General features: G+C 41.3%; 1 protein-coding gene across 11 annotated transcripts in view; it reads left to right on the top strand.

Moving 5' to 3' along the window:
• The window catches only part of LDB2 (LIM domain binding 2), a 216,561-nt gene extending 196,193 nt beyond the window's left edge, over positions 1-20,368 (top strand). Inside the window, exons 6-9 of one of the 11 annotated variants that reach the window (XM_063401669.1) lie at positions 8,445-8,568; positions 9,698-9,846; positions 15,987-16,129; positions 18,817-18,951. In XM_063401669.1, coding sequence (XP_063257739.1) covers positions 8,445-8,568; positions 9,698-9,846; positions 15,987-16,091 — 378 coding nt within the window. In that variant the 3' untranslated portion in view covers positions 16,092-16,129; positions 18,817-18,951. Of the gene's footprint in view, positions 1-8,444; positions 8,569-9,694; positions 9,847-15,986; positions 16,130-18,781 lie in introns of all 11 variants that reach the window. The other 10 variants (XM_063401670.1, XM_063401666.1, XM_063401667.1 and 7 more) reach the window with 10 other exon arrangements.
• Positions 20,369-24,441: the final 4,073 nt, after the last annotated feature.

Here is a 24,441-nt window from a genome sequence, read left to right as displayed (position 1 = left end):
TATGAGCCAAGTTCAACCTGATGCAGTGCTGTCTTTCTGAACCCTGAGCTAGTCTAAAACAATTTCTTTCAGAGGTGGGATCCCATTCATCTCAATGAGATTTTAAGTCAAAGCCTAAAGAAAGTATTTTTAGTAACAGTTTTGAAACCTTTTCATAACTATCTGTTTAAATCAAATGTCTTTAATTTAGAAGTAAATACAGTAAGTGTGCCTATACCATATTTCCAAGCAATTTCCCACCTCCTTGTAGATTTCAAAACTCGTTTTGTTTCCTACCCATGTAGCAAACCTAAGGAATGCAGTCTGTTTATACACAGCCAATTTAAAAAATCTTTGGCACAGAAGGAATTGGAAATATAGAGAGAACAGTAGTCACAGTAAACAAGCTAGGGATTACTCTGTGGTATTGGACTACTTAAGCTATTGGGGTTTAAGAGCTGGCTTTTCATTCTGTCTCAAAGATCATCTAAGGTTTCACTAAAATAAATGACCCTGTGCAGACTGGATTTTGAATATTCAGGTTAAAATAGCTGGGTTTATAATTTAAGTTGAAGCAGTTACTGTATTTGCTGCTTGCTATACTAACTACTATCAAAATGGAACATTGATGTATTCCATGTTTATCATTACATGAGATGTACAATGAACATTTATTAGTTCCACATCTCAGCAGGAGTGCACAGTGGCTCTTCAAAAAGGGAAAGCAGGTAGCAAGAATAGTAAGTTGAGTGATGGGAATCTCAAAGCCCCTTCTTTTGGCTTAAAGTTTATCTTGTAGGGTAGGACCACAGATATAGCAGATCCACTGAAATGTACTGATGGAAGAGACTTGTATTTGGTTTGACATACAGGGCAAGAGCTTAAAACAAAGCCAAAGCATTCCCCTGAACAAAACAAGTATGTAAAAAAACCACCTAATTTCTTTTAGTTCATAAAACCCCCAAAACAGTTCTCATTTATATCTCCATGTTTTTAATGGAAAACAAAGATGGTTTTTAAGATGAAAATGTTCTGTATTCACATGTGATCCTTAAAAAACACATGCTATTTTGAGCAGTGAATTGCAAGCCGGCCAGTGAAAGAAGCAGCAATATGTTCCTAGGAAATTTTCATTCCTCCCTCTGTTCTGCAGGGGAATGAAACTTACATTAATTCTGAAAAACAAGCATGAGCAGAGAAATTTAAAATCAGCTATAAGCTTTCTCTGTTTCTGACTCCAAAGAATGAACTGTACTGAGGACTGCAGCAATGCTTTCCTGCTTCGGTGCCATGCTGCTGGGAGTCCAGGACACTCATACAGGATTTTGAAACCACTCCTGGAAGTCAAACTTCCAGGAATAGCTCTTTTACAGGGCCTGAAAAAATATCCATAGTGTGTCCCTTTCCTCACTGCAGGTGTATCAGCAACATATTGTGGATATCTGGAAACATGTACCTGTGGATGGGCATAAAACAGTGGATGTGCATGTGCATGTGCAGAGACATTTTCAGTTCTTTTCAGAAATCCTGTCCCACTGAAGAAATGGGACCTTTCTCAGAGAAATGCACTGGGGCCAGAATACCTCTAGCAGCACTAACTGGAGTTCTTTTCTGTAGAGCACACAGAGGGTGTGCAGACAGAAGACTGCATTTCAGCATAGAAATAAAATGTCGTTGTGTTTAGATTTGTTGGTTAGTAACTCAGAGTCTTTGTGGAGGATAAAAAATGAGGTCTAAAAAAAAGCACTGAACCTTCTCAAGGCTGCACATTGTATTCCAGGTATACCTACACTGTCAACATCCTACCTGAATATTAGCCAATTATTAATACTCCCATTCAAATGGGGATTTTGTTACTTTTGGGAAGGGTTGTAAATCAACATATGCTCTGAATATGCAACAGCTCCTATAATTTTTAAGTTATTAATATAGGCATTTGATCAGGAAAAACTTCAAGCATCAAAGAGTTAAAAGTACATTTCAGCAGAACTTCAGGGAACACTCTCATCGCTGCCTGGTTCCTTGCTGGCTCATTCAGAAAAACTGATGTTACATTAGACATTAACATTTTTAAGTGTCATCTACATGAAAAATTTTAGCTATTTCCATTTTTTAAATTGTAGTTAGTGAAATTTTTATGTACACAGACAAAATGGGCAGCCAAAGGAAGATACCTGAAACTTGCTTATTTTGGTAGACCGCGGGACTAGTTGGCCACCTGGCTTACTGACCAGATACGTTTCCTGATTTAAAGGAACCGTCTGGGTGATTAGGTAGTGTCACCAGCTAAATATGGCAAGACTCGAGGCTCACCGATTTCTCTTTAAAAAGCAAGAAGCATTGAAAAGCGAAGGGCTGCCGCTCCTTTGTGCTGCTGGCAGGGGAGCTGCTGGCTGGGGCAGCTCTGCCACCTGCAGCTCAGCGCCGGCAGGACCGCGCCGCCCGCGCCACAGCCTGCCCCACACACAGCCTGCCCCACATACACAGCCTGCCCCACACACACAGCCTGCCCCACACACAGCCTGCCCCACACACACAGCCTGCCCCACACACACAGCCTGCCCCACACACACAGCCTGCTCCACACACAGCCTGCCCCACACACAGCCTGCCCCACACACACAGCCTGCCCCACACAGCCTGCTCCATACACACAGCCTGCCCCACACACAGCCTGCCCCACACACAGCCTGCCCCACACACACAGCCTGCCCCACACACACAGCCTGCCCCACACACAGCCTGCCCCACACACAGCCTGCCCCACACACACACAGCCTGCCCCACACACACAGCCACACACACACAGCCTGCCCCACACACACAGCCTGCCCCACACACAGCCTGCCCCACACACAGCCTGCCCCATACACACAGCCTGCCCCACACACAGCCTGCCCCACACACAGCCTGCCCCATACACACAGCCTGCCCCACACACAGCCTGCACCACACACAGCCTGCCCCACACAGCCTGCCCCACACAGCCTGCCCCATACACACAGCCTGCCCCACACAGCCTGCCCCATACACACAGCCTGCCCCACACACAGCCTGCCCCACACACACAGCCTGCCCCACACACACAGCCTGCCCCACACACAGCCTGCCCCACACACAGCCTGCCCCCCACACACAGCCTGCACCACACACAGCCTGCCCCACACAGCCTGCCCCACACAGCCTGCCCCATACACACAGCCTGCCCCACACAGCCTGCCCCATACACACAGCCTGCCCCACACACAGCCTGCCCCCCACACAGCCTGCCCCCCACACACAGCCTGCCCCACACACAGCCTGCCCCACACAGCCTGCCCCACACACAGCCTGCCCCACACACACAGCCTGCCCCACACACAGCCTGCCCCCCACACAGCCTGCCCCACACACAGCCTGCCCCACACAGCCTGCCCCACACACAGCCTGCCCCACACACACAGCCTGCCCCACACACAGCCTGCCCCACACAGCCTGCCCCACACACAGCCTGCCCCACACACAGCCTGCCCCACACACACAGCCTGCCCCACACACAGCCTGCCCCCCACACAGCCTGCCCCACACACAGCCTGCCCCACACACACAGCCTGCCCCACACACAGCCTGCCCCACACAGCCTGCCCCCCACACAGCCTGCCCCCCACACAGCCTGCCCCACACACAGCCTGCCCCATACACAGCCTGCCCCACACACACAGCCTGCCCCACACACAGCCTGCCCCACACACAGCCTGCCCCATACACAGCCTGCCCCACACGCACAGCCTGCCCCACACACAGCCTGCCCCACACACAGCCTGCCCCATACACAGCCTGCCCCACACACAGCCTGCCCCACACACACAGCCTGCCCCATACACAGCCTGCCCCACACACAGCCTGCCCCACACACACAGCCTGCGCCACACAGCCTGCCCCACACACAGCCTGCCCCACACACACAGCCTGCCCACACACACACAGCCTGCCCCACACACAGCCTGCCCCACACACAGCCCCTCATGTGGGGCAGGAGGCTCCACTGGCCGGGGGAATCGCTGATTAAATCTGAAATAGAATACATTAGCTTATAGTATGCAAAAGGTAAAAGAGGGCTTTCGCATCGGTCTTCCTTAATAATCTTCACTGCTTCCAGAGTGAGCATCTGTTTTTGGAAGGGAAAAAACCCCCAGCATAAGAACAAAAATCATGAAACTATTCTTGGTGTGACTGGACTGAGCTGAATATGACCCCTCACTGAAGGCCATATGAAGGCCAGTTTGGGCTCTGCTGATAACTGAAGTACTACAGGAAATTATGTGAGGATCCATATTCTCAGAACCCTTTAACTCCTTCTGCAGTGCCACCACTATCTCCTCATATAACTCCCTTCTTGAAACACATTGTTTTTTGAAGCCTTTAAATGCTAGTATTCTTCTCAAAAATAATTTAAAAATAAATCGAATTCTTCCAGATGTGTTTTACTAACACCAAAAATTAAAAAAAAAAAGAAAAGCCACCCCCAAACATGCCTTATTATGTTCCCTATTTTCACTTCCCTGAGCCCCAAGGGTACAGCATTACCATTTTGTCAAGTTGGATCCAAGCCCTCTGATTGATGAATTGTCCATAGGATCCATATGGAACTCCAGGAAAGTCACTGCCAGTATATAGTACCAAAATGTGTGCATGGGTCCCAGTGTGTACTGGGCACCACAAATCCAGGCTGCTCATGCCAGTGATCTCTCAGTGTGAAGCGCTGTGTTCTACCCTAGAGCTGGCTCCACCTCACTGCTCTGACAGTGAAGCAGCCATGGGTCTGAGTGATGGTCAAACATCATCACAATGAGCTCAGGTGAGATGGCTACAAACTAATTCTAACAATACTGAGCTACTATGCATAATATGGGGTTCTTTCAGTGGTTTTAGCACTTCAGAGGGAAAGTATATAATCTATGATGATACACATTGTTCCAAATACATTTTAAAAGCTAAAAGAAACATAAATTTTCTTTGAACTTTAGGCTTTGTTTAACTGCACACACAATTAAGACACATTCTAGTGCCTGAAACATCCAAACGGAGCTTTGTGTCCTTCTAGGACAGCAAGGACGATCTGGTGGATCACATCCAGCATCATCTAGGCTATTTCAGCTGGCACTAGATACCTGTGCACAGGCATATGGATCCCACCTCTAGTGTTGCCTAAGCATGGAACTCGGAAATATCTGTCTTGTCAAGCATTGCATTAAAGGTTCTGTATTCCAAGGAATGTAGAAATTATTTCTGTAATCATACATCATCACCACACTGAATTCTTGAAGTCCTTAGGCTATTTTCTTGGGTGACTGATTTCATGCTGTGAAGAAACTGCTTGTAGAAAAGATTGGTTTTGTTGGTGTTCCAAATATTATTGATATAGTACTATAGTAAAAACTTGTATATTTTGGTATTATCCACTGCTTGAAAAAACATTAAAATGGATGTTTTGAAGAAATCTCACACAGGGAGACGAGATGATCTGTAGGGAATAGAAAGTTTAAGCCTCAGGCTTCTTCTATATGCCAATGAATGCAGGAGTATAAAACATTTCATTAGCTTTGTTTTAAGAACTCACTCTGTCAGCCTAGCCTGGCAGTTACATGCTCACCAGTGTTTAAAGACAGCAGGTGGTTTTGGCCAATCAAGCTTTTAAATGCATCTTGTCCCCACATTTTTAATCTGACTTTTTTGAAAAAACCAAGCTACTGATTGTCACTGGCAAGTTCCTTGGACTTAAGATAATTGGAGCACAATCATTTCCTCTTTCAAGGATTTGGGTTTGAGTCACTTTAGATTTCAAGTAGGTTTCAAAGGTCACCAAAAAAGAGTGTGAGATTTGATATCAATCATTTTTAATCCAGTTCATTTTACACTTATGCCCAATTCACATGAGCTAGCTGCATTTAAAACTATAGAGTTCAATGCCCTGCTGTCACTCAAGTATCCAAAGCTGACCTTACAATTTTGAGACTTTAGAGGAAGAAAATGGTTGTGAATTCCCCAGAAGCCAGCAGAACAATTTTTGTGACTGGGTACAGCTCCCAAGTAACCAGAAGATGAGACTTTCCCATGTCCTAGACTAGGGCCATCAGTACCCATTTTTTCTCTATGCAAGTGAGATCAGTCAAGCATTTCTACATATTGGGTTTGTATTCCATTTTAGTCTTGTGTGTGAAGTGAACGAGATTATATCTAGGATTAGCAGTCAAGACATCCACGGGCAGCAGGGACAGCAAAGTTCTCAGTGCACATTAGGGTTGGAGCACAATAGCAAACATCTTTGCCAAGATGATAAAGAAGAAACATTCTCTTTGTTGCCAATAATAAATAATCTAGGGAAGAGTAAGTATATAATGAATAAAGTGTCCCTAAGGAAATGTTGGAAGAACCTACATATATATTTACTTACTTTTAGTCTCAGCAGCAGTAGAGCTGTGTGATTCTAGTGCTCTGCCCAGGGTAACTAGTTTGTTCAGAATTATCAGAAATATCTTTTCAAATATCTTGCTGCTATAAGCTCATAACAAGAAAATTTAGGCAGCCATGCCAGAAACCCAGACTTTTTAGAGTGAAAACAATGGTGTCCATTATGATCACAAATCTCTTTCTCACATACACACATACACACAACCTGAGCAAGCACCTGCGGGTTTCAGAATAAATTGAATATTAATTCAAAATACAACACCTTTTTCACAACATAAACTGGATCCTGCATACATTTTAGGACCTGATGATCTTAATTTTTGTTAGAATATTTAACTAGATGAAAATCCAAGTCCAGAGTGCATTGTCTGATAGCAGCTTTCTGTCCATTAGATTATCTTGTAGATATTTATTTACAAAAAATATGTAAAAACTATGTAAGAAAAACATAAATGAGGCAACTGCAGATTCAATTTCTGCAGTTGCAAAAATATAATTTCTCATACTGATGCTCTTCATTCTCCCTGCTGCTTTATGTTATCTCTGTTTTAACTGCTGTTAATGAAAGGCTCATCAAACAGCAGTGCCAATACTCAGTAATATTTAAATACTGAATTAGTCTCAGTCCTCATGGCAGCTCCCCTTCAACTATTTTCCCTGCATACTTTGCATCTCCATTTATATGAATGAGACAAGGGTGCACGTGGGGAGAATGGAACAAGCATTGCTCAGCTCTGCAGCCCAGAGAGAAAAATTTGTCTCCTGACTCATATATTTGTAAAAGACCGAAGGGAAAACATCTCCTGCTGAAGTAAATGCTATATATTCCTTCATCAACATGTCCTAAAATTAAGTAAATAACTCAAAACAAGACTTCGCTTAAGTTACACCTTTCCTCAGTTGCCATTCTAACTTCCAATAATTTGATCAACTTGTTGCCCTACTTCTGTTGGTAAAAAAAGCCAAACCTGCCCCTGCTTCTAAATGCAGTTCTGCTTTGAAAGGGACTAAAAATGGCATGCGGGCTCCATGCTTATTCTGTGCCAGCTACTTCCTTATCATATGTGCTCAGTTTGCAAGGAAGGACCCATCTTCTCCTGTGTGCCAGCCCTGCAAATTTCAGGTAGAACCTGTAGGTCAGCCCAGATTATTTCTCCTCATTTAGGATGCCTAAAAACCAAGGCTCTAGCAAAGAAGAGTAAGCTCTCAGTTACACGTGTGAAATTTTGTAGCCTTCTATGGCTTTGAGTGAGGTTTAATGACTGGAAATGATTCTGTGGTTATAAAAGGAGAGAATAGAAAGCAGTGCAGTGCTCTTTCTGCTGATCTGCTGTGCTAACAGGAGTAGAAAGCAGCTAACAACCATTTTAATAATTAAGTGAACAGCTAGAAAATATATGACTCTGTTTAAAAAAAGTGTTTGAAATTCCATGTTTTCAGAAATCTCTATCTATATATTCAGCATTCAAGCAGATAAGAAAAATAAAACACTTCTCTCTTTTTCTCATGTGTCATTCATATGATAGGAAGAGAGTGTATAGTCCTCATGTAACAAAAAAGCCCAAAATTACCTGGATTATTTTGCATGCAATATCAAAATAAAAGATCATTTATAAGACATTCTCATTGTGGTGTGCAACAGGTCAGAAGAACACATTTTGCTGTATGGGAATGATAATCCTCTATGGGCATTTTGTTATTTATTAATCTTTGCAGCTTTGGCAATGAAGCATGAACATTTTCTAGTCTTCTGAAACATCTGTAGCCTGGAAGACTAGAGTTGAAGTTTATCTGATATATCCAAATATTACCCAGGATAATAAATAGCAAGAAAAAGTTTTCCCAATTCAGAGTTTTGATTTTGCAATCCAAGTGCAGAATAAACTGAACTGTACAAGACATGCTCTGTTAGCAAGAGTAAAAAAAATCCAAAAATACCATTTCCAGCTATGTAAATATTGATCAGTGGAGGCTTTGCTTGGATGAAATTGTTCTATTCTGATTTTTTCTTCTAGTTGTGTGTAATACTGGAGCCAATGCAGGAACTGATGTCAAGACATAAAACTTACAATCTAAGTCCTCGAGACTGCTTGAAGACTTGCTTATTTCAAAAATGGCAGAGAATGGTGGCCCCACCAGGTAAGTTTCACTTCCAATATTCCACTTATTTTATAGTAAAATTATTAGAGAACCGATGGGAAAGTTTACTTATAAAGGAAAGTAATAAAAATTAACAATGCTCCCAAAGCAAGCCTGAGAATTATCCTGATGTTTTATGATTTCAGCCTGACACAACTGATTTATACATGTGCACACTGAGATGGCTTCACTATGACTAGGACATAATTTAGTACAAAAATATGTGTAGATGGAATGCAAAATGCCTACTGGCTCCATTAGAATTCATTGTTTATGTAATCCTGCTTCCTGCTGAGACTCTGAAATTACAGCTACAATTCATAATTAATTGTCTTTGAGACTAATATCAAGTTATTTACAGGCCTGGACCTAATCTGCTTCCATTTACATCTCAAAATAATAATTCTCTCTTTTTTCAAATTATAAAGGTTTTTATATCTAAGATTGTTCACATGGGTACCCAGGCCAAATTTTGAGAAGAACAATTTCCCCTCTGTGCTTTGCCAGTTTAAGCAAAGCTGTGTAATAGTCCTGATTCAGGCTGAGTTTTGCAGGGCAGTGGCATGAGCACGGTTTATGGGTTCTCCTGGGAGCAGAGTTCTAAAGGTGAAGCCCACACAGGATGCAGAAGGAGCTCAAAGGGTGGTTGCTTGTTGCTTGCTGCATCGATGGCAGCTGTAGGGTAGAAAGCTTCTTTAGCCTTTGTCTCTGCCTGGGTCATTTGAGGCTGTACCCTATATCTCAGTAAGAACTGCATTTTTGTTTTGCACTGTTTCTTGCTGTGTGACCTTCAGCAAGTTCCACAGTCCCTTTGACCATAAGGATCATTATCGTGATACTCCCATCAGTAAAATGCTTTTGAATACCTTTATAGACAATGTTGGGACAATAAGCTTTGTTAATCCATCAGAAAAAATTGAAAGCAGATTCTATTGGTGTGGGTCCAAATATCATTCTACAGTTTGTAAACATTCTACAGTTTGTTGTTAAATCTAATACAACTGCTACTATTAAACTTAATAATTTAAAACTAATTGAAAAAGTATTTCAGCACTTCTTATGGATCATTTTAGTTCATGCTTTACAGTATCTGCCATTTGCTTTCCTTCCTATCATTTTATTGCAGCAGAACCCACAAGACAACCAACAACCAAACGGAGAAAAAGGAAAAACTCTACCAGCAGCACTTCCAACAGTAGTGCTGGGAACAACGCAAATAGTACCAACAGCAAGAAAAAGTCAGCTGCTGCAAACCTGAGTCTATCAAGTCAGGTACCTGTAAGTCTCACTTTCCTTTTAGGCCTGAATCACTCACGGTGCTTTAATTCTTTCCATGCATTGTAAAGAAGGTGCATTCTTGAGCCAAAACTATCACAAACAAGAGGCAATCTTGCACAGTGTGCTGTGGAAGCTGGGGAATTAGTGGAGAGGTGTGAAGAAGCTGTTCTGCAGTGCAGCTTTAATGCAGGACCCTCAAACAGAAGTGTCCTGAGGATCAGATGTGATTTTTCAAAGGCCTGGGCCAGTTCCCCTTTTTTATTGGGGGAGTCCCAGATTAGGCCTCGTGATTTTAGACATAGCATGAGCTTTGCAAACCTCATCTGCCGTGTGCTAAGCGAGGATGTGTCCCAGTGGTGCAGGACAGCTGTACCTGAGGAAGCCACCAGTCTCTCTGTGTTAGTACCTTGCCTCTAATTGATGCCAGGTTCGGATGCTGAACAGGAGCAGGTTATGATTTAACTTACCTGCAGAGCTTTACTCTTTGTCCAGTCACTCCACCTGCAGAGGGTAAATCCCCTGGAATGTGGCTCCCAGCTTATCCACCCTGTTAGCTGTAACTGCTGACATCCTAATTGTATAGGGAGACACCAAGTCATTTCCAGAGTAACAACTGTATCAGCACTTTAATAATGTCACATTTACTGCCTTATCACAATGTAGGGGTAATCAGACCCCAAATTGTGACAAAGTGTGCCTTAGTCAATAAGGAGATAGCTTATGTATTTTAAAGCTTGGGAAATTAATTTGATATTATAGGAACCATAAATTCATATCCTGGGAATAACATGCAGGTATTTTTATTGGATTTTTGATCAGCAGATAGGAAGGGGTTAGGTCTCCTTTGAAACCTGACAAAGAATATAGGCATTTTGTTAGCACAAAGCAGACACTTCCTGGGAAGCTTGAATACCCAGATAAAAAAAAAAGGTAGTCGTCTAACATCAGTGAAATGAAATGAAGATTTTTGTTTAGCAACTGATTTAGCAATCCACAAGTTTACAGCTCTGGGCTGCAGTACATTAAACTCATATTTCCTCCTTGTCATATTAAAATTGGCTCACATCCCCAGAGTCAGATTCTTTCCCTAATATAGGCATCTCTGTGTTTTTCTGGCAGCACAAAGCAGTCAGAAGGCTGACTACCTGATCTCCTGGTGGCAGGCACCATTCTGCCCCACTGATGGTGTCTGCCAGAAAAACCTTTGTATCAATATTCAACCATAGATAAGGAAAAACTGCAATGAAGTGCAAAACCAAGCAAACAGCTAGATCCTTGCTGTCTCCAACTTTAAAAGACAGTAGAATCATTTCTGTCAGCTACACCTTGCTCAGAGTTTAGCAGGACCAGAATCTGACCCCCTGCCTCTCTTCAGCCTGCTTCTCCCTGGAGAGAGGGCTTTTGTTGCCCTCAGTGGAAGCCGTGTGTACTTGAATGTTTGAATGTGATTGAGCCCTCTGATAGGTACCTGTCACTCCCACTGATATTGAAAGTGACTTCAGGTGCTGAAGGCTACTCCTGACAGATGAAGTAGTCAAGGCTGCTCTTCTGATGGAGATGATAGTTGAGCATCTGAGACATATTGGTGAAGTTTATTATGGTATGAGGGATGGATTTTTAGCTTTCATTTACTTCCAGGATGTTGCATACTCAGTGTTTTTCAATATTCTTTGCTTTCTGTACCAGAGTAGGAAAATGGTCCAAACTCTTTTGTATGGAGGATCAGGTTCCATTTTTAGGACACTTTTCCTTTCCATCTGCAAAGGGGAAAATGCTTGGCTGTTCGATTTGACATACTAACAGCTCTTCCTATCTTCCCCACAGCAAAGATAGCAAACCAGATGGGACTGATGGTTTGGCCACCCTGTAGAGTAGACAGAACTCAAAATAATTTTAGCAGGAGGATATTTCGGTGTAAAACTATTCAACGCTTTTCAGTTTAATAAAGAGATGTTATCCCACGCTTCTTCAAAATTATGCATTCTTTGAAGTGGACCTTGTTGCCATTGCTTTCTGAAGATAGCTGCAGGTAGCAGTAACTTGCTTTCTGTTTCTTTCCCATAACTGTACCTTAAAGTGAATCACTTAGTAGCTAATGTTTGCTTTCCCTTACATGCAATAGAAAACAAGAGATCCTTGAACACAATTTGGTAGTTTTCAATTCACTAAAATATTCATTTGCCCATACAGCTTTCTGTGAATGGGGCTTTCCTGCTCAGTAGGAAAAACCCCACCCTCCTGAAATCATTCACTTTCACTGTTAAATGCATTTCCCTTCTCCTTATTAGAGAAGAGGAATGGAATCACTGCATCTTCTATCCAGATCACTCAAATAACTGGAGCTATTTTCAGTTCCATTTTTCTCATCCTCCTCTCCGGAGAATCCTACAATGAGCTCATATCTATATCAAACCTGGATTAATGTGACGTCTTGTATTCCAACTTTTTCTTTTTCTCCAGTGATTTCTTCGCTGCCAGCAAAGTCAGTCTCTCCACCATAATCACATCTAATTTCCTGTCTCTTTTATGCTTCTGTGTTGTTTTAACTTTGATAGTAAATTAATCCTGATTAAAGAGCGTTTTCTTAGCCTCTGTTCTATATGATGTTTCTTGATATAGGACATTAGTAATTACTCCCTTTTGCTCCTACATTAATGCTGCATGCACTCTAGCAAATATGTGAACTACCATACACCTCATCCACACTTCTCACTCACACTATTAACTTCTGTTTCTTTAATGAGGTCTTCATGCCTGGAGAGGCAAATCTCCCATGTTCAGGATAGTGTCCAGAAAACAGAAGTACCATCAGCTATGGCAAAACTTGAAAAATTCAGTTTTGTCATTTTCCCCAAACCCCCTTCCAGCTCTTCAGATAAATACATTGAGCTGAGCAAACCTTGATTAATGAGGGAATGTTACTTGTCACATAAACATTCTTCTACTAGTAGAAGGAGAAGGTAGTGCTTCCTCCACCTGCATTATATTTGAATTAGTTCAGAGACAGTACAGACAATACAGAGCCAAACTCAGAAAGAAAAATGACATGATTGTGTTTCCATGCATGGGTCAGGTTGGCACTACGTCCTGAAGCTCAGTTGTTGAAGCCTAATCAATCAGTATCGTTTGTGCTCCTTGTTTTTCCACAGTGCTGGTACATTCTGATACATCTCTAATGACAATCCATAAAAGCATCTGAAGGGTCTTTGCTAGTGGGTGGGTATCTTCCCTCTCATCAGGAATTTGAAAATGTTCACTTTCAGTCCATCCCCTTATCTTTAACTATTGTTTATACTTTCTCAACTGTGGTAAATAAAATACAAAGTTTTGTCCTTTTGGCAGTCACTTGCACTCTGTTGTACCCATTTTCTCTTATGATGGTAGCATAAACAGTGGTTTCTGTGATCCTGTTGGTTCTCAGGCTACTGATTGCAGACCTTCAGTATCTCTTGTCAACCTCAGTCTTCTGGCCCAAGGCCCTTGTTCAATACCTTTTCTATGTATTACATATTTCCTACATTTTCCTGCATATTTCCTACATTCTTAACACAAATGCAGTTAGCCAGTGTGCCCCACGATTGCACCACACAACTCATTCTTAGGTTGGCCCCTTGTTTGTCCCGTGATGCTTTTGACCCAAATCCTGTAAGTGCTGAGGCAACACACTGTAGTGTGGTGGAAATAGAACTAAGTGTTGCTAAAGTCAGTCCAATAGCACAAATACAAAAACGTTTTTCTCAGCAGAAGTTTTCCTTCTCAGGCTCTCATGGGTGCAGACTCAGTACTGCCAGTGCTTCCCATAGATGCATTGACTAGTTTTAGTGCATAAAGAAAACAGACAAGACAGGGACCTAGAAACTGTAGTCTGCTCAGCTGCTCTAGTCTCAGCAGATGCCAGTAATTTAAACTTGGATTTGTTCATATTCTCAGTCACATCTGATCTTTGGAAGGCTTATTGGGCAGAAGCTAGAGTTACCAATTTCCACTTTCCTCTAGACAAAGAGCAAAGATGGGCAAGAGTCCTTCTGCAAGGTTCATAGGAAACCTGCCTTTCTAATGTTAACCTTCCTACCATTTTAAAGAAATCAGTTATCTAATTTAGGTGTGTCATTGTCTTACCACTTACATGGTAGTAATAATTTCCTCTAGTATTTGAAGTTAGCGGCAATATTTTCCCAAGTCTTTGCTCAGTTTTCAAGCCTTCTTATTGGCTCAAATCATATTCCCTAGAATTTTTCATATTCTTCTGTTTGAAATAAAATTTTCTTGAAAGCCTAAACCCGTATACTGTAGACCACTGATTTGTATACTGTGATCTGTGGATTACAGGTATAAGCAAGGTCATCAGAAGGGGTCCATAAAGCTACTTTCACTTAAATATCGCTCTCTGTTAAGTTTAATTGAAACAGGGCACATTGGTCCATTTTCGTATATTTGAAACTTGATAGCATTCCACAACTTTCAGAAACTCTAAGAACCATTGCTCTATCCTGCTCCCAATCATCACCACAGAAATTAATAGGTGGATTTTGCTTTCATTTACTAATGAAGATCCCATGGAGTGTAATGCTGTAACCATGAACCCAGTGAAATATCATGTATTGGAAAGAATAAAGCATCACTACATGCCACTGAGTAAATGAAACATTCTTTGTTACATCCAGAGTCTTAAGTAGAACCTCCTTGCACTCTTTAAGTAGTTACATACCTTAATAATCTCTCTTTCTCTTTGTAGCTCTCTCTAAGCTGCTCAGAATCCAAATCCATAAATAAACCTGCTAATGTGGAAGGGAGCAATGCAATCTCTTACGTGTTTCAGAAACGGGGTAGGTTTAGGTGGTTTGTAATGGATTTTGTAGAACCAGAGCTTCAGTTCCAGGGACAGAGATTAGTGTCAGAAACTATCCCATGTCTCAAACCTGTGCAATTCAGAATTTAGTAGTCAGGAGATGAGAGAGAACAACTTTGTTTCTAGTTTTTGTGCTTTAGGAAAAACATTCCAAACAAGAACAGAATGTCAAGTTAACAGTGAGAATTATGATGAGATGTGAAAGATTTTTCTCTGGGAAGTGTTTACTCTGAAACCTAATTAAAATGTCGGTTCTGTTTCTAAAGATAATTTCAATATCAACATCAGTCTGATGTTTTTCTCATGGAAGCAGTGACTATTATGGGTGTGGGCAGCAGCTGGGCTCTCACAAAAATTAATAATTTTTGTGCCAAGGAGCTAAAAAGTCAATTATTAAAATAATTACCACACACAATTCCATAAGAAGGAAAGCAGGAGGAGGAATCCTTCTTCTCTTTTGACTTAGCACTTAGAGGTATGCTAGCTGTTAGAACTAGTGCAACTTTCAGTCCTTGGAGGATGAGATGTGCTTGAATGATACACTTGAGAGTGCCAGGCATTTTTAATTACCTTAGGCTTGTGAAGCACTGTTTGTCTACTTCTGGGGGCTGTGACAACAGAGCTTTGAACTGATCACCGTAACACACTCAGTGAGGCTATGTATTAACAGCAGCAAAGATGGCAGGCTCGGGGATGGGGAATTTTACATGGCCCACCAGATATTTTTACTTCCAAACTTCATGAAGACATTGTTTAGACATAGGATGATCCCAAGTTAAAAAGTATAGTCACTTAACTGGGCAGGGTAGAGCTAAATTTTGAGGCTTGGTATAAAAAAGGGATGAGACCTAGAAATGACCAGTCTGTTAAATAGAAGTGCTTGTATTTGGGTGTTGTGTGAAGTGATCTCTGTGTATAGTTTATATGCATCAATTTAAGTTTGGATGGCAACTAGGGTTATTACAGGATAAAAGGTATGATATACATGAAAGCTGCTTTTGTGGTTATATTATAAAATACTACATTTCTATCACATAATGTAAAACAACCACTGCTTTATTTACAGTGCTTCACTACAACCATATTTTACTACGATGAGACCATGATCCTTGACCAAAAATGTTGTTTCTAATCACAGAGTAAATTAATAAGATTGAGTGACTACAGTCTAAATCTTTTTTAAACTAATTTAGTCAAATATGTGCTACCATAACTAGGCCATAGCAGTGTGTGCTGCCATGCAAGAGACTAGGGTTTAATTCTTGGATTCTGCTTCTCACTCCATGAGCAGGAGCTAGGAGCACTCCAGAGCTGCAGCCTCAACCCTGGGAGGGATGGAGCCTTGTGTCATTCAACAGCAGTGACCCCCACTGGCCAATTTAAGGAGAAGCATTGAGGGGCTCTAAAAGGAGTCACTTCCAGTCCTCCTCAGAGGTTGGTGGTCATTGCACGGGATCTAGTGAGTGGAGGTTCAATGGGGTGCACTTGGTGGGGTCTTCAGCTTTCAGTCTGAGGAGCAGAATCTTCTGGGGAGGAAACAGCATGTGCTCTTCCTGAGACACTATTTTTGCCTGATATAACCATAAGTGGCAGGATTGTCAAGAATTTTCTTTTCAGATGTCCTGTAACGAATGCTGTGGTGTCTATCTTTTAAATAGAATGAGGGAAAACTCCACTAACCTCAATATAATTGTAGTTCAATTCCCAGAGAGACAGAGACACTCAATAGCAGAGAGGGAAATACAAGTGCAAACTGTTCTCTCAGTGGGAGTCATTATACGAAAGGAATAATATTTGCAATGAACCTGAGAAATTAGAGGTGGAAATACTTAAAAGGTCATTGAACATCTCCCCACTAATGCACGAATGTTTCCTGCCACAGATTGAGATTTGTTCCTGGCCTAGTGTTAGGTGACCTGAGCAGTAAAACTAGCGCGGTTCCAGTAGGATCGTTAATCCTCGGCCTGCCGTTATCAGGAACAGGAATATTGTCTTAGCACTGGGGATTACAGTTTACTTAATGCCATCTTAGTACCCTAGTCTACATCTCCTCACATTGGCCTAAGGTGATGGTCTTCCTTTCAGCACCTGCAGCTGTTAAGCATATTTCCCCTCCCAATCACTTGGTGGATGTAATTCATATTTAATTCTTTCACGTGCCCCCCCAGCCAGCTGTTGTAGCCCCACAGTGATTTTTGATGCGCTTGTCCGAGTCTCATCCGAGTCGCTGACCTCTTGCTGGTGTGGCAACAGAGACAACCTGAGGGCTGTCCTTGAGGATGTCAAAGTGAGAGGAGCTGTTGCCACCTCGGTCTGTGATTCTGTGTCTCAGCCACTGTGGTTCTTTTTGCCTGCCATGGAACACTGCACACTCACAGCCAGCTCGCTGTCCTCTGCCAGGTCTCTTTCGTCATCAATGCTCTCGCAGTACAGTGGGATCAGGTCTGGTTCAGCAGTGCACACTAGATATTGCCTGTTGTTTAGCGGGATGGGATAAATTAGAATAAACTTTTGCTTATGAAAAACTTTCTCTTGTAAACCTCTATGTCACAAAGCTGCATGTGAGGTTTTTTTAAACCAAATATTTTATGGATATATGGAGTAACAAAACAGACAAAGTGAAGAAGAAATAATGTAACGATTTTCATATACTCACAAATTTTTTACATAGCACAGGCTGAAAATGTGACACAAACATTCTTTTGTAACATGCCAGCCTTTGCTGAGGGATATCAAGAAACAGTGGAAATACTTGCAGGCAATAATTTGTATTGTTTTGTGGTGAAGAAACTAGATATCTGATTAAAAAGAAACCTTATTAAATGCAAACATTTGTCTTCTGTTTGCTTTTAACATTCATAAGAAGGAACAGATCCTTCAAAAAATGAATCAGTTGTTCACCAGGATTCTCGGAAGGGCTTGTTAAATCAGCAGGAACAAAGCTACACATCTGGAATCACTGCACTTCTACCAAGCACTACCTGATGCCCTGACACCTGAGCTGCATGAAAAGATGCATCCCACATATTTCTCTAGCTGTTAGCGTAGCAGCCTGATTCTCTCCCTTGAACACAGAGAACAAGAGAGCTCTCTGGCTTTGCACCTTTGCTTTCCAATCTCAAGTTTGCACCTTTCTATCCCATGCTGCTTAGGGTTTTTGCAGCAAATCTGTGATGCACTGGAGTACAGTAGGCGGTTTACTTGTTTTCATGGAAGGACAATTTGTACTTAAAGCAGTGATTAGATGGATTCTTTCTTTCTTGCATGCTTTAGTTTCTGATGAGTACTAGCTTCATCAGTGTAATTATAATTAGCACTCTTCATCTTGCTTTTACGGTACCAGCTGGACAGATTGGTCCTCTTACTGCACAGATTGGCGGCAGGGTTGCCTACATGGAGTTAGGTGACAGGCACCATGAAATAACAGATGGTAAATTCAGGGCTTGTTGGCAATCAGCAGGTTTTTGCTAATGACTTAATTAGCTATGCAAATTGTCAAATCAGTGTGAACATTGTTTTTATCGAAAACTTTACCTAAATTAATTACCATAATTAAGTAGCAGAATGTCAAGTATATTGGATGCGTAAAAGGGCTTGGCTGGCTATGGATAAGAGTTACCATCTTTATTAGAGTGCTGTGCTCCATGTTTGAGAAGTCTGAGGATAAGAAATGTGGTTTCTTCTAAACTACTTTTAAAATACTCGTATCACCAAGTTCCAACTGAGATACACCCTGGTGCCTTTCCAAAGAAAATGGCTCAGGAAGGATTTACTGAATAAAGGCTAAATATTTCAAGAAGTTTAAAGGCAGTTTCATAGCCTGTTTATTTGCTTAAAATCAGGCATATTTTTCAGCCTACCTGCTTTTCAGTTCTGGGGTTTCTGAGATCCAGAGCCATGAGCATGGGGCTATAGAGATGTGTTGTAGTTTTTAATTAAATTAGAAATAAAGTGTAAGCCTCTCTCCTTGTTCCTACTATGTGGGAACTTTTAACTCTGTTGTTCAAATGTCACTCTGTTGTTCAAAGTTAAAGAGATGCAAATTCTCTAACATAATTTTTTTAAGTTGATTTTTTCTCTCTCAAGGTTTCCATATAACAAATATTGGGTGCTGTTCACAGGATGTGATGGTGGTAGGAGAACCAACTCTGATGGGAGGCGAATTTGGGGATGAAGACGAAAGGCTTATCACTAGATTAGAGAATACACAGTATGATGCAGCAAATGGCATGGATGATGAAGAAGATTTCAACAATTCACCTGCACTGGGAAATAACAGCCCATGGAACAGCAAACCTCCTGCTAATCAGGAGACTAAATCTGAAAACCCCACACCACAAGCTTCCCAATAGGTTGTTCTGCAAAAGTGCCCACTGCAGCGTACCTCAGTGGGTTATTAATTACTGTTTCACAGCATTCTTCAAAATAAAATTTAAAATAAACACCTTTCAAATGATACAGTATCTATTTCTAAACTAAAGCTATCCAACTTTTTTTGTTCGGGAAAACTCTTGTATAAGCTTCCATATACATTCCTTGGAAGTATTGTCATACAACTAGATACTGGCACTGACCTCAATTAAAATAATTGAAAATTAAACAGCATCTCATGGCAAAGTTCTGACAGTGCATTCTATTGGAAGGGGTTGTTTTTTTCCTCATCAAACAATGGCCATATTTTAACAAGTCATCAGTGCTCAGGATCTCATTAACATAACTATGTAAAACTTTTTACAATTGTAATATATTTTCTGCTTTTCAACTTGCACCTGAAATTTCTTGTTTCAGAAAAAGATCAGCTTTTAAGGAAAAGTAATTTAAAGTAACTTTTATTCATTCTTTAACTTTTCTTTCATCAGTTAATCATTTAAAGGATCCAGCATTTTTAATTTACATTTAGCTGATGCAAGTAGATACTCTATCCATCATTTAATAAAAATACTGAAACAAGAAATGTCTTTTTTTCATCAAAGACATGAAAAATATTTTTATGTGGAAAAAGACACCCAGTCCTATGAGAGTTTATGCTTTGTAAAATTGCTGTCAATCCAGATATTTTAAAGCCATGTAATCCATTAACTTTGTGGGCAGCTTAATAAATCTAAAACTTTTGTGTTTTTATTATTGTATCTGAGTTGGCTTTGTTGTTATTTCATAGTATATTTCTTGTATAATATTTTTGTAAAGCCCTCATTTTTTGTTTTACTTCTTTTGTTTTGTTTTGTTTTTTATTCCGGTGTATTTATGTGAAACTTTATAAAAGAAACTAATTTTTTTCATTTACCTATTAATATGTTCAACTCATCATGTAAAGATACAGTGAGTCAGTGTGTTATATGATACAACTGTATTTTATGTATGCTTTGCCAATAAGTGTGCCAATAAACTGTGTTAACAAATGTGCTCTTACACAGTGCATTTAAAGTTCCTTGTATACACAACACACACACACCCGTGGTCAGGATCATGCACCAGGGATTTCTGGAATTAGTGAATTGCAGTCTTTTTACCAGCTAAAGGGAAAGCCTACAGTTAGGTGTGCATCACTTGCAGCTCAATTTGGTTTGATGCTCTTTTTCTTGCAAGAACGATGTGCAGCACCACAGGTGAGTTACAGCACTGAGAGCCAAGAGTGAGGGAGTGCAGGGCATCCCGCCAGAGAAGCTCCATCCTGAACTTTGCATCCCTTGCCTTCCAGGGCCAGGGCTTATTGGAGCAGGGATTTCCACTCTGCTGATAGTTTTATGATGAGTCCCTCAACTGGTGATGGGAGGATTTTAAAAGTCCTCCTTTCTTTGCTTTGCTATCATATCAATTGTTCATGATGCCAGCGAAACCCCTGGAGCGGTGCAGCCGCTCTGAGCACAGCCCAGCCTGCAGAGCCCCTCCCTCAGCTGAGCTGGAGGACTGAGGCACAAGCCCACAAACCCAGGCACCCGGGAAGCCTGCAAGGTGCACCCTGAGAGAGGCAAACACAGGAAGAACTGTCAGCACAGAGATGCTGAATCCACACAGTCCTGCCCTTTGTGCAGGGGAATGGTGCTTTGTTCTTCCCTGAAACTCTACTTTCAATATTGCTGACACTGTAAGAGCAGCTGAAGAACTCCTAGGTTTTTCCTGAGTGGCTGTATGTATACCCAAAAGCTAGCCTAGGGAAATGTGTCTCCTCAGCATATATACATTTTTTTAAATGATGCTTTTGCTGGATGTGATTCTACCAAACAGGTTTGAAACCACCACTGCAGAAGGAATACAAGGCAAAGCACCCTCGGTGGGTACTTGGTCCTTGGTGAAGGACAGTTCCCTCCCTGCCCCAGGAACCAGCCTTGGCCCCTCATCTGGGCCCATGGTCCTGCCAGCATTGCCTTGTTCAATGAATTTTGGCACCTTTCCTTGCAGGAAGATAGCCTAAAATACACTCCAAGCTCTAGAGCACAAAGGATATCAGCTACAGAATTTAAAAGTAGCTAAATAACAAGCATGGATAGCCATGCTGCTGCTTCATAACACTTTCAGAATGTACAAAACTGTAGTGACTATATCACTGATTTTTCCATGTAAATAATTAAATTCACAATGTATTCTGTTAAGGGATCTCTGGCCTCTATATAACCACTATAACATTACAATTATACACTGTAATTCTAATGTTCAAGAGCACTAATCATTCATATTACATCTCCATGAGAACACTCTAAAAGGCGTTCCTTATTATTAATCTTTCAAGACTGGCACTACTATTTCAATTTTTTAAAGATTTATGATGTCACATTACTCCTGTTGTTTCAGTAAATAAACACAGGAAAGCTTGAAAAATGGGCAACAGACTCCTTAGAGAGCTGTCCTTGAATTAATCTCCAAGGACACTTTCTCCATATCTCCTCAAAACCCTCGTTGACAAGCTATCAATCCACCCTATTGTGGTTAGGGTGAACAACAGCTAGCTGATTTTGTTTATTCACTTATTTATGCATAAAAGAAGTGTCCAAAACGGGCCAGTGGTGGAGATGGAGAGCAGCTGGACACGCAGTCTCCTCATCCTTTGCTCCCGTGCCCCAGGCTGCTGCATGGGCTTTTATTTCATGTTTGAAATGACATGGCAGACTCAAGACAGAGCCTGTGATCCCTTTTCTGATCCTAAGAGCTCATGCCCTGTCCTCAGGATCACTCCCCACAGGTTGAGGATTAAAGAGCAGTGATCACATGAACTAATGGATTTTATGGCTTTTGGCTGGGGGTTGTCATTAAATGACACTGCAGCTTCCGTGTGCTCTGTGACTGCCTGGCACAGAGCAGTGGGAAATGTGAATAAGCACCACAGGTGAGTTGAAGCAACAGGTTTGTAAGAGCTGAGGTTGCAGCCTGAAGAATGCAATAGTTAATTTTACTGTAATCAAATCTCACCACCTACCAGAACATTGTATCTCTCTTAGAATTTGGAAGGAAATAGTGTTTTTGGCACTTCCCCCTGGGGAGCACTGAAGCTATTAAAAGGAGGAAGGAAACTTATCTCGTGATGTTGAAATACTTTCAAAAAGAAATTTCTTGTTTGTTTTAGCTAAATGGAGGGAAATACTGGCCCTGAGAAGTGCCCGCACAAATCAGAGGGAGGAAATTCCAGGAGTTTACTTGGAAAAGCTGAATCACAAAATTAGCAAAGCGAACAAATACAAACATGGATAACTAAGCTGGTTGCTGTTACAAAGAACTTAAACCACGCAAGGGTCATAAGCACTGGTGGGTTTTGATTGTTCTTTGAATTGCTTTGTTTAGGGTGTTCTTTGAATTGCTTTGTTTGGGTGGGGGTTTTGTTTGTTTGTTTGTTTTGAGAGGTTGTTTCTGTTTTTGTTTTGATTTTGGTTTTTTTTGGGGGGGTGGTCTTTGTTCAGCAAAGTCCATTTCTAAGAGAACTCTCAACTCCCATGAATCACCAGCTGGTCTCACCAGCTGCCCCTTTTGAGAACCTTTCAGTTGCTAAAGCCCCTTCTTTTTCTCTTTCCACAACAAGCAAAAATAAGCAGTATTTAAAAATTTGTAGTCTCTTCAGAAAGCAGGTTTTCCTGGGTTTCATCATCTTTGCATTGATGTGTATGGGTCTAATAATGTGGTAGGATAATTCAGTTTGGAAGGAACCTTGGGAGATATAACTAGTATTTGCATTCTTTCAGCATCACAGACCTCTGTGAAAGTCATGGCTAATTTTTAGCCTTTTCCTGGAGAAGTTACTGCTATGAAACATTTGGGAAGTACCCAACTTGTGTCCCTGGGGAGCAGAGCAAAAGCACCCCCCACCAGAGAGCTGAGGAGGCCAAGGATGATCAGTCGAGGTGTGCAGGAAGTCACAGGGGTTAGAGGGGGAGGAAACTTCCAAAGGGAAAGGAAGAATACTGAACACCACTGGGTGTTCTCTAACACCAGGGTGGAGAGAGACTCCCAACCCAGCCATGGCTGTAAAACACCATTAAAGGAGTCTAAATGATAGAACAGACTAAATTTTGCAATTTCACAGCCTCCATGAAAATCCCATTTTAGCAAAGACAGGATGAAAGAGAAAACATGAATGATTGATATTGAAGGAAACCCAGTTTGTGTCTAATATATCCTGGAGAAACTGCTAATGGAAATTGAATAGTCCTGAAAATATTTCCTGAGACTGCAACTCTGATCAAGTAGCCCTATGGTGATATATGGCATGTCCAAATTAAAGCTGCCCTGGGGCACACGTAACCCCAGCAGCTGGTTTTACTGAGCAGGACTGGATGATTTGTAGGTTTTTTCTAGCTTTTTGACAGCATATTTTTATACAAGGCTAAGGCCTGAATCTTCTACTATGTAAGAGGAGCTACTGAATATTTAACATCCCATAGAAGTGATGTTACTGCAGCATGTCATTATGCTCCATTAGGAAGCCTGGTGGTACCCCAGCATTGCAGAATGGCAGATGGTACCTTTAGATAGAGAGTCACTTATGGAAGTCTCTAAATTTATGGACCATACTCATACATTTCTTGAGAAAATATGCATTTCCACTGAATGCTCTGAATGCTCTCACTGTATTAAAATCTGTTCTAATATACCACGTTATTTTGACAGCAAGTAGTATCAATTCTTTAAAGGGGAGAGGTTTTATTAGGAACAGTGATAGAGCAATCTAACTGTAAAAGCATTTCTTCCATGACCCTGTGAATCACTTCTGAAATAAAAGAACTTTATCCTTCTCATCAAGAAATAATTTTTAATGGGTCTATGGGCAGTCTTAATTCATAAGCACATTTTAAAAGACCATTATGCACTAGAGACGACATCAGGAAATCATTCACTTACGCATACAGAATCAAAAACTTTATAAAAAGCATCCATCAACAACAGGGCACAAACACTCCAGCTCCCCAAGAAATTCCCAATTCTGTTTCCACCAATTTTACAGGGATCAGGATGAGATGGATGAACTCGAGTTTGAATAAGATACTGAATCCATCCCTGATAATTCAGGTTACAAGTTACTGCACATTAGCAAGGGGATATGCTTCACCAGATAAATGCCCACCCAGTTGTCCTCCACACCTGTTGGACAACCAAATTCAGGATCCTTTAGGTCAGTGCTCGTGGCTGGAGTCCAAATTTCTTCAGGTTAGTTTTCCTTTTTTTCTGTGTAGGGTTGTGGGGATTTTATGAGGGTGGGGATTTTTAATTTTGGAATATTTGGGGTCTTCTTTTTTCTATTTTATTTCTTCTTCAATCTGTAC

Source organism: Prinia subflava, chromosome 7, assembly GCF_021018805.1.
Source record: "Prinia subflava isolate CZ2003 ecotype Zambia chromosome 7, Cam_Psub_1.2, whole genome shotgun sequence".
NCBI lineage: Eukaryota > Metazoa > Chordata > Aves > Passeriformes > Cisticolidae > Prinia > Prinia subflava.
The sequence above is the reverse complement of the archived record's forward strand: the minus strand, read 5'-3'. Positions and strand labels throughout refer to the sequence as shown.